We start from the raw sequence: 10,876 nt of genomic DNA, 5'->3' as shown, positions 1-10,876 counted from the left end.
AAGCCCGAGAGGTGCCCAGCACCCCACAGGCCCGTCCTCCCAGCCCAGTCCCACCTGCTGGCCTGTCCCACCCCATCTGTCTCCAACAGGCAGAGATGAGGGGTAACAAGGAATAAGTACAACTGAACAGAGACAGCCGGGGTCCAAGATGGCTGGCTTCCCAGGGCTCAGTGACCTGCTCTCGGCCATGCAGCTGCCCGGAGAGGCCAGGACTGCAACCTAGGTCTCTGGTTCTGTAGACTGGGTCTTGCCATAGAGCCAGGCCCTGGTAGACCGGAGACTTCCTGGTCTGATCCTCCCACCTCCCAGCTCACAGGGCATGTTGGGGTCCTGGGACCTCCCATTATGGGTCACTCCATTCAATACACAGGTGCCTGAAAAGCTGGTGGTGCCCAGGGTCTGGGGACTGCTCCTGGACTCCCCTCAACTCCCGTCTGCTCCCCACAGCCACCTGAGCCTGTGCCCGCTTTCAGCATGAGGTTGCAATGTTTTTTTCATGCTACATCCATGTTTTTCCCGAAGTTTCTCAGTAAAATCCCTTTGGAAAAACCCCAGCCTTGTCTCAAAGAAGCCTGGGGCACAGGGTTGGTCTGGGGTCAGGAGAAGGCAGGGTGGGGAGCCATTAGGAGGGAGAAGCCTAGCCAGGGACACTGACTAGAGGGCAAACCCAGTTCCCCACGACCTTGGAGAGGCACTTCAATCTCTGAGCCTCAGTTTACTCCTCCAGAAAATGGGATTGTCGTCGGGATCAAATGGGTTCACCTTGGCTGAGGACCTGGCTCCCAGGTAGGGAAGGCCAGGGGGCAGGACCCCCACCACCAGATCCTTGCTTGACCGGGGGCTCGCTGAGAGGCCAGGCTGTCACACCTGGGGTGTAGAAGCCAGAGGCGGCCGCTTCCACCCTCACTGTTGCCCCGACCAGCGTTAAGCGCAGCGTGAGCCGCGGAGGCCCAGGCTCCCTCCCTAACCCGGAGCGGCTGCGGGCAGCGGGCAGCAGACCACTCTGTCCCAATCCCATATTGCAGGGTTGAGGTGGGAGCCCGGGCGTGGCCCCAGCCGACGACAGGGGGAGCCGCAGGACGACTCCCGCGGGGCGTCCCCAGGTCGCCGCGTGCCGGGGGCGGGGCCTGGCTGGCACCGCCCCTGCCGTCTGCGCCCGCGGGCTCTGGGCATGGCTGGGCGTTCTGGGCCCCGGCTGGCGGTGAAGGGCGGCGGGGTGGAGCAGTGCCCCGCGGTCGGGCCTCCCCATCCCTGGCTCAAGGGCACGCAGGGTCCTGGGACCTGCCGCGGGGGTCGCCTCCGCCCGAAAGCTGCCCTGCTGGACTGGGCGCGCCGGCGGGGCGCTGTGGGCGCCCTGGGACTCCGCCGGAGCTCCGGCGCTCGGCTGTGTGGGTCCTGGGCAGTCGCGTTGAGATGGGTGTCATAATTCTCGCCCCGGAGCCATGTGGTGAGGATTAAATCTCAGTAAATGGCGTCATCGCCCACTCACATGCCGGCCTCCCTGCATTCCACATCCCACGTGTCTGCAAAGCATCCTGCGAAATGTCTGTCCTCTTTCACAAAACTACCCCCATGTCCCCCATCCTGGTCAAGCCTCTCCTTCCCTGGCTCCAGGACCGACAGGAAGGACTGGAGGAGGACGGAGAGGACTGAAGGCCCGCCCCACCCCTCTCCTGAGCTATAGTCCAGGGGAGAGCCCATGGGGTCCTGAGGTTTAAAACTGAAGCAGGCTGCCAGGCCAACTTCTGCACCTTGCCTCCCACCTTTCGGGCATTGGGGGGGGGGGTGGCTGTTTTTAGAAGGAAGGCTGTAGGAGAAAGTGCATCTTCGTCCTGGAGGCTGGCGAGGCAGCAGGAAAGCACAGAGGGGCAGTGTCTCCCGCCTCCCTCTGCTCATGGGTCCCTGGCACGCCTGCCCGGGCCACAAAAGAGCCATGGACTTGGCAGAGCTGACATTTATGGAGTGTCCCACTGCCCGGCCCTAAGCTTCCTCAGCCTGGCTCAGGCTGGCTAAGGGCAGAGGGCCAGGTTGGGGGGACACACCTGGGGAGGGGGCCCTGGGCCACACTCAGGGCTCTGCTCCCATGCCAGGGGCAATCAGGCAGCACGGCTCCCCTCCTGCAGTAGAACGGAGCCCAGAGACACTATCGATGGACCCAGTGGAGGGACAGGACCCCCACATAGGGCAGGAAGAGATGCCTGCTCAACCAACATCTGATGTGGGTTCTGTAGCAGCCTTGTGGCTTCCTGACCTCAGGGATTCCCTTCGCAGCCCCTAGCCTTGGGCACCTTGCTTTGCACCTCAGTTCCCGCACGTGTAAAATGGGACCTTCACAAGAATTTAACGAGATCCAACCTGGAATGGTGCGGCCCACGCCAGATGCCATTGCTGTGCTTTCCTGCATCCAGATCCAGCCCTGGCCCCAAGGGAGGTCCCACGGAGGGTTGGGAGGCCACCTGGAGGAGGCTGGTTCTGCCTTAGGCAGCCTTGGCCGAAGCAGAGAGAGGGTCCCTGGGCAGAGGCACCAGCCACAGAGCCAACTCAGCCCTGCCCAGCCTGCCCCAGTGCCATGCCCAAGTGGTCACCTAAGAGGTGCTCTGGACTGGCCAGCCTGGGCTTGGAGCTGAGGCCCTCACCTGGAAGACCACAGGCAGAACCCGAACTGTCCTTAGTCTCTTGCATCCCCATCAAGTGTGCCTGCTGGCCACCAGGAAGTGCCTTTATTTCTGCTTCAAACCACGGAACAAAGCGGGGTGTGATCCAGACCTGGGCCATGGGCAGGAGAGGGCAGGGCTGCAGTCCTGGTCAGCCCTGGTGAGACAGGGAGCAGCCTCTGGGCTCTCCCGGCTGGGCAGGCCCGGCCCTCCTGTGCATCAGCCTGGCCACCCTGGGGCAGAAGCCCTCAGCAGTCAGACAGCAGAGCCCAGCCGCGCCCTTGTCCTATCCCCGGGCGGGGGCCGCTGGGTCCTCAGAGCAGGCGCACTCTCTGCCAGCAGCATTTGCAGCTTTCCCTGGTTCTCCAGGCGGACTCGGGGAGGAGGCTGCAGAAACATAAAGGTGTTGGTTGTGGGGGGTACTGCAGCCTGAGAGGATCCCAGGGGCCTGAAATGAGCCTTTGGCAGGCAACTGGGCTGGGGCAGGCCAGGAGGTCCCCTTGGGTGATGAGAAGTGGGAGGGGTGCTTGGCCAGGGAGGCAGAATGAGGCTGGGCTCTGCAAGCAGGGGCAGCTCCCACATCCACCAGATGAAGGGGTGGCAGAGGGAAAGGAAGTCCAGGGCAGACTCAAGGACCTCCCCAGAGCCCAAGTCCCAGGGGTTACCCAAGGGGTGGTCCCTGATGCTGTCTTGGGCCCTGGGCAGAAACTGACAAGAGGTCGAGAGGGCTTTGGGCAGAGGTGGGCGTTATAGGTCCAGACAGATAACCTCTTCTGGCCACACTGAAAAGGGGGTTTCCTGGCCAGTACAGGCTGAGGTCTGGGGATGGGAGAGGGCAGGCAAGGTGCTGAGCAGCGCCAGCTGCGGCCGAATTCACTTCTTCCTCGGGGACTTCCAGGGGCCTCCAGGGGACAACATCTCCCAGGGCACAGCTCATGCCCCTTGCTCAGTCCACAGTGGTCCTCAGAGCCGTCCACAAGGTCCCCATGGCCCAGCCTGCTGCCTCTCTTGCTCCTTAGGCCTGGCCCCGGCTGCCCCCTCCTGCTCACACAATTCTCCCGAAGTTTCAGCCTTTACTTATTTATTTTTGAGACAGAGTCACTCTATCGCCCAGGCTGGAGTGCAGTGTGATCTCAGCTCACTGCAACCTCTGCCTCCAGAGTTCAAGCGATTCTCCTGCCTCAGCCTCCTGAGTAGCTGGGATTACAGGCGCCTGCCACCATGCCTGGGTAATTTTTATATTTTTAGTAGAGATGGGGTTTCACCATGTTGGCCAGGCTGGTCTCGAACTCCTGACCGCAAGTGATCCGCCTGCCTCAGTCTCCCAAAGTGCTGGGATTACAGGCATGAGCCACTGCGCCTGGCCTGCTTTCAGCCTTTAAGCAGGGCACCTGCAGCCGGATGGAGCCTGCCAACAGGCCAGCCCATGCCCCACCACGTGCACCTGCACCCTCACAGCCTCCCAGGCCCTAGTGAGCAAGGCACACTTGCTCCAAAGGTGATGACAATGAGCAAGCGCTGGATGATGAGGGGCAAGAATGTGGCATCACTCATTCAACAAGTATGCACCGTGCACCTCCCGTGCCCAGGCCTGCGACTGAGAGTGGATGAGGGACCTCACTTGCTGGTGGGAGGGAGGACGGTGCTAGGGAGGGGGGTCGAGGCCAGGCAGCACCTAGAGCCCCAGGCAGAGGCTCCAAGGCGGGCGGAGGATGGAGTGTGAACAGCCAGGAGGCAGGAAGGCCTTGTCTGCCAGAGTCGCAGGAAGCACGCCCTGCTTCTGACCCTGGCAGTGGCCACTTCCTCCTCGCAACACCCCCACAGGTGCCCTCACTTACCAGCAGCAGCCTGGCTCTGAGAGGGGCCCCTCTGGGCCCTCTCCAGGGGCCAGCGCAGCTCCCCGCTCTCCACAGGGTCCGCCTCACTGGGCTCCACCACGATTGAGGGCAGCCACTGGCCCAGTCGAGGGCCCTTCTCCCGGGCACCTGCCACAGCCTGCAGGGAGGATGGGCAGGAGCACGGCCATGCTAGGCCTGGTACTCCTATTTCCTCCCACCCCCGTCCTGCACACCGCCCCACTAGGGGGATCAGAGACCCTTCCCACCCAGTCCCTAGGGCAAGGATGGGCGCATGTGTGTTCGCACAGGAACATCCCTGAGACGGGTCCCAGGCCCTACCAGGTCCCAACCCTGGGGGTAGGGTGCTCAGCCCTTGGGGTCACAGCTCTCAGGAGGCACCATAGGATGCAGCTGTGCTCAGCTCCAGGAGCCCATTGCACAGCCAGAGCCAGAGGCCGGAGAGGCCAAGGTCACCAGGAACGAGCCAAGGCTTCTGCGCACCCCCAGCTGCCTCCTGCACCCGGATTCCTGCCAGCCCCTTCCTGGGGTCTTCTCTGCTGGGCCCTTGGCCTCCTCCAGGCTTAGAGGAGCTGGGAAGCAGTTGCCATGGCAACCCAAGCGGCTGGCTCTGGGCTCGCTCTTGGTTCATTGTTCAGTGCTCACAGGAGTGTGCGGGCGCTGCATCCCCAGGCCTTCTCAGTGCCCTCAGCATCTCCACCTCCCATTCAAGGCCTTTGAGGCTGCAGTGCTATGTGCAGAACTCTGTGCCTCAGCACCCCAGTGGCCCTGACTTGCCTGCCCTGTCCCACCCCCACGCCTGTGCTCAGGTAGATGGCCCCGCCTGGAGCTCCCTGTCTCCCTTCTCTTCACCTAGAAGGGAAGCTGCTGGGTCCACCTTCCCAAAAGGGCACAAGGGCCTCGAGGAAGGACAGCCACGCATCAGGGGGGACTTAGCTGAACGGCCCTTGGCCACTGCGGCAAGATCCCTGAACAGTACACATTCCTGAGCTCCAGCCCAGACTCTCTTTTAACCAAGGACCACAGGTGACCCTCAAGTGTGAGAACAGGTGTCACTGGACTGGGATGTCTGTGGAATGAAGGAACTGTCAGAGGACAGCAGAGCAGGGACCCCATCCCTACCCCAAAGGCTGGACCCTCCCAGGGGCCACCCTCATGCTGGCATTACCAGTCCAGGGGCTCATTCCCCAGCCTGCTCTCCCTCCCCATGTGCCATTCTCCTTCCTGCCCCCAACCAAGGGCGCTCCTCTCCAAATCTGCCCACTGGGGTGAACGAGGTCCAGGCCAGCAGTGTTTGCAGCTCAGAGGCCTGGTGCTCACCTCTGTCCACCCTGCCTGGGAGGTTGTGTCTGCAACCCCAAGTTCCAGACTAGTCCCTATGTCACTCCAGGCTGGTCCCCCTCTCTGGCCCCACTGCTCCCTGACAAGGAGAATGGCTGGGCTCTAGCTGGGCTCTAGCACTCAGAATACTAAGGCTGCAACCCTGTGTAGGGAGCTTGTTTTTTTTAGTTTCATCAGCACCACCCCATCCCCCACCGAAAGGTGACGCTAGGAGCAGGGAACCCTGGCGTTTCCTCACTCAGCAGAGAGCAAAGCGTGCCTTGGGGGACAATCCCTGGGGTCCTCAGGTCAGGAAGGGGTGCTCAGTAAGCAAGGAATGCTGGCCTTCAATTGTTTTATCCTTTATATTTTTATAAAAGAGCAATGAGCTGGGCACAGTGGCTCACGCCTGTAATCCCAGCACTTTGGGAGGCCAAGGCGGGTGGATCACCTGAGGTCAGGAGTTCGAGACCAGCCTGGCGAAACCCAACTCTACTAAAAATACACAAGTAACCGGGTATAGTGGTGGGCACCTGTAATCCTAGCTACTCCAGAGGCTGAGGCAGGAGAATTGCTTGAACCCCAGAGGCGGAGGCTGCAGTGAGCCAAGATCGCGCCATTACACTCCAGCCTGGGTGACAGAGCAAGACTCCATGTCAAATATAAATAAAAAAATAAATGAGCAATGATCTCCCCCACCCAGATGGGTAAACTGAGGCCAGCAGCAAGGCAGGGCATGCCCCAAGTCATGGGACAGAGTTTGAGACTTGCTCCCTCCCAATCCCCCAGAGTCCCAAGCACGTACCTTCCCTGCTGGGCCTCCAGCCCCCTCAGCAGTGCCTGGCTGTGGTGAAGCAGGCCAGGGGGTGCTCATGCTGCTGCTGCCACTGCGCCACTAAGCTGCACTAGGACTGGGAGCAGAAATGGGGTGTCTGCTGTTGGCCTGATGCTGGATCTACCCTCCCCCGAAGGCTTCAGGCACTGAGCCCACCCCACTCCACCCCAGCCCAGGCCCAGTGCCCATGGCTCCAGCTGGACCTGTATTGCACTGCTCCCTGCCTAAGCCCGCTGCCAGAGGGGGCACTGGACCCTGGCCGCATAGTGTGCCTGCAAGAGGGCACGGGCAGGAGGGGAGACCTGGAAAGGCTTCCTGGAAGAAGTCTGCTGATCTGAGGCCTGGGGGATGAGCAGGAGGTAGCCAGGCCAGTTGGGAGGATAGAAGCGCATTCTGAGACAGGAACAGTTCAGGAAGGACACAGAGCGTCCAAGGGACCTAAATGGGTTTCTGAGACAGGAGGCTGGTAGTAGTAGAGACTGGGTTCAAGTCAGCCAGAGACCAAGGTGCCCATTTTCTCCTTGAGAGCAGGCACCCTGCACACCCCGGGGCCAGGCCCTCAGCACCCACAGCCCAAGGGAAACTGACATCCTGCCTGTACTTGGCCACGCCCACTCAGGCTGGCCACAGCAGAGGGAGCCCCGCTGGAGCCCTGGCAGCAAGGGCACTGGGAAAAGAGCCCCTGCCAGGAGCCGGCACCAGCCAGACCCTTCACCTGCTGTGTGGGTTCTTGGGGCCACACCCAGGGCAGAGGCAGAAATGGGGATGGGGTCTGGCAGTGGTTGGCATGCAGGCAGCAGAGGGCCATGGGCGGGGGCAGCCCTGCAGGAAGGGGACAGGGCAGTAGGAGAACAGAGACCAGCAGGATGGAATGCCTGTGACGTCCTGCTGGGGTGGGTGAGGGTGGTCCTGTGGCTGCCAGCAAAGCAGAGGGCTGCTCTTCTGGGAAATGAGGTTTCTTTCACCAAACACCCCACTCAGGTCAGCTGGGGTCCCACTGAGGGCCCAGGGAGGGCTAGGAGGGCACACAGTGCAGGAGGCCTCTCGGGACAGGGAAGCCGCACCCTCTGGTTCCTCTGCCCAACCCCAGAGCCCAGGGATGTCTCGGTGTCCCCAGGTCCAGCCCTCCATCAAGCCTCTCCTGGATCCCATCCCAGGACTGCAGAACCCAGGTTAGAACCCAGGGCAGCCAGGACAGAGACCCAGCCAGACTTGGGAAGGAGGTAGAGGGAGAGGCAAGAAAAATATTGCCACAGAGACCAGGCGAGAGGTGACTGAGATGGAGACAGAGGAGAAGAGAGAGAGAGACAGAAACAGACCGCAGATGACACTTGGCCCCGAGAGAGAGGATGACAGAGGCAGATGATAGAGCTGTCTGCTTGAGCCAGGTGGGGGCGGGTGGGGAGGGAGCAGGCAATCAGGAAACAAGTGCCCAAGGGCTGCCTTGCCCTGCCCAGCGCCAGGGTCCAGTGCCAGCTGGGGCACCACACATCGAGGGCGCCCACCACCCCCAGCGCCACGGGATCCCAGGTCTTGCCAGGCACAACCCCGGGGGCAAAAGCGCGCAGAGGCATGGCGTCCCACAGCCGGGCTGACCCTGCGAACCCACGCCGTCCCCTTCCCCAGGGAACTCGACTCAAAACTCCCCAAATCCCCCCATGCTCCTCCCTCTCCCAACCACCCCGCACCTGGCCGTCAGGGCGTGCCCGGGGCCCGCACTGCCGGGGCCAGGCTGGGGACGGGGCGACCCTGCGCCACACTCACACTCACCGCCCGCGCGGGTGCTGGCGCTGGGGCCTCCGCGCTCCACTGGCTCCGCGCTCGCCCGGCTCGCCCTCCTCTCCGCGCTCCCCGCCCACGCGCGCTCTCCCGGCCTCCCTCGCACTCACGCCCTCCACGGGTCTGGCCGCCCGCCCGCCCTCGGCGCCTCAGCCCTCCCAGCTCCGGCCCCCAGGTAGGGCCCGGCCTCATCTTCCCTTAAGCCGACCCCTCCCCAAGGACCTGCCCCTGGCCACTTGAGACTGAGCCTCAAGATTGGCATCCAGAAATTTGAGGTGCAGAATTCGGTGGGGCCAGGCCAGACACATGGAAAGAGGACTCCCTCCTATTGGGGAATAAGAGAGGAGTAAAAAGGACAAAAAAAAAAAAAAAAAAAAAAAAAAAAAAAAAGCAACTGCCCGGCGCAGTGGCTCACGCCTGTAATCCCAGCACTTTGGGAGGCCGAGGCCGGCAGATCACCTGAGGTCAGGAGTTCGAGATTAGCCTGGCCAATATAGTGAAATCCCGTCTCTACTAAAAATACACAAAAAAGAAAAATTAGCCAGGCGCGGTGGCAGGTGCCTGTAGTCCCAGCTACTCTGGAGGCTGAGGCAGGAGAATCGCTTGAACCCGGGAGGTGGAGGTTGCAGTGAGCCAGGATCATGCCACTGCACTCCAGCCTGGGTGACAGACTGAGATTCCGTCTCAAACAAACAAACAAACAAACAAACTGGGATGGGCTGCAGGAAGAGGGGGAATCACCCTGCAAACTCCCTCTCATCTTCACTTCCAGTTCCATTCCCAAAAAAGAGTGAAACAGCCCTGGGACAAGCCATCTTGTTCAGTCCAGTGCACAGACCTCCTAAGGCCAAGGTGCATAATCTCTGGTACATGTAATTCCCAGCCTGCAACCAGGAAGCCTCCACCATCAATTATCTAACATCCCACTTCCATTCAATATCCACAGTCCAGCCACTGTCCGTCTACCATTCACAGCTATTCATCTATCTTTTGCCATCCTGCCACCATTTGAGACCCACCATCTGCCATCCATCATCCACCATCAATAACTCAACATTCATCTCGCCCACAGTCCATCATCTACCATCAATGACCCAATATCCACCCCGTCCACAATTCACCATCTACCTTCAATAACCCAACATTCATCCCATCCACAGTCCACCATCTGCCTTCAATAACCCAACATCCATCCCATCATCCCATCCACAATCCACCATCTACCTTCAATAACCCAACATCCATCCCATCCACAATCCACCATCAACCATCAATAACCCAACATTCATCCTGTCCACAGTCCACCATCTATCATCAATAACCCAACATCCATCCCATCCACAGTCCACCATCTACCATCAATAACCCAACATCCATCCTATCCACAGTCCACCATCTACCATCAATAACCCAACATCCATCCCGTCCACAGCCCACCATGTGCCTTCAATAACTCAACATCCATCCCGTCCACAGTCCACTATGTGCCTTCAATAACCCAACATCCATCCTGTCCACAGTGCACCATCTACCTTCGATAACCCGACATCCATCCCATCCACAATCTACCATCCACCTTCCCTCATGCAACCACCAGCCATCCATTCACAATCCACCATTCAACCACCGTCTGGTATCCAATGTCCATTAACCATCCATATCCAGTCACCATTCTCTATCCAACCACTGCCCATCCATTATGCACCCATCCATTCACCACCAGCACCCATCATTTACCAAGCATCAGTACACCACTAAATACCCATCGATCCAACATTCATTCACCAACCATCCATCCACCACCTATCCATCCATCACTCACTGTGTAACAGCTTTCCATCAGATATTTAACACATCCATCTACCATTCACATCTCCATCCACATATCTAATTCTGAATCATCAATCTATTTACTATTCATTTATCCCAACTTATCCATTAACCTCCATCAAATCAGCTACCATTCATCCATCTACAATTCAGCCACCAATCTTTCACCATTTGCTATGCATTCATATTTCTATGAACTGTATTCCTGTATCCATCCACCAACCATCTACCATCACCATCTCTTTTTTCGTGTTTGTTTGTTTGTTTGTTTGTTTGTTTGTTTGAGGCAGAGTCTCGCTCTGTCACCCAGGCTGGATTGCAATGGCCCAGTCTCGGCTCACTGCAAACTTTGCCTCTGGGTTCAAGCAATTCTTCTACCTCAGCCTCCCAAGTAACTGAGATTATAGGTGGCTGCTACCACACCCAGCTAATTTTTGTATTTTTAGTAGATACGGGATTTCACCATGTTGGTCAGGCTGATCTCTATCTACTGACCTCAGGTGATCCACCCTCCATGGCTTCCCAAAGTGCTGGGATTATAGGCGTGAGCCACCAAACCCAGACTACCATCACCATCTCTTATCCACATCCACCACATACCT

The 10,876-nt window shown here is 59.3% G+C and overlaps 1 protein-coding gene across 2 annotated transcripts; it reads right to left on the bottom strand.

Annotated features, from left to right (window-relative positions):
• Positions 1-2,705: 2,705 nt before the first annotated feature.
• On the bottom strand, positions 2,706-8,493 carry LBHD2 (LBH domain containing 2). Of its 2 annotated transcripts, none has more exons than XM_030931094.1 (4): positions 8,354-8,492; positions 6,636-6,741; positions 4,493-4,649; positions 2,706-3,041 (listed from the first exon to the last, which is right to left on the bottom strand). In XM_030931094.1, the coding sequence occupies exons 2-4, from the start codon at positions 6,702-6,704 to the stop codon at positions 2,941-2,943; spliced, it is 327 nt and encodes a 108-aa protein (XP_030786954.1). In that variant the 5' UTR covers positions 6,705-6,741; positions 8,354-8,492; the 3' UTR covers positions 2,706-2,940. The 2 variants fall into 2 exon arrangements, with proteins under 2 accessions (XP_030786954.1, XP_030786955.1); XM_030931095.1 differs by having other exon boundaries at positions 2,828-3,041; positions 8,436-8,493.
• Between the last annotated feature and the right edge of the window lie 2,383 nt (positions 8,494-10,876).

Source organism: Rhinopithecus roxellana, chromosome 5 (genome assembly GCF_007565055.1).
Source record: "Rhinopithecus roxellana isolate Shanxi Qingling chromosome 5, ASM756505v1, whole genome shotgun sequence".
Lineage (NCBI taxonomy): Eukaryota > Metazoa > Chordata > Mammalia > Primates > Cercopithecidae > Rhinopithecus > Rhinopithecus roxellana.
The sequence above is the reverse complement of the archived record's forward strand: the minus strand, read 5'-3'. Positions and strand labels throughout refer to the sequence as shown.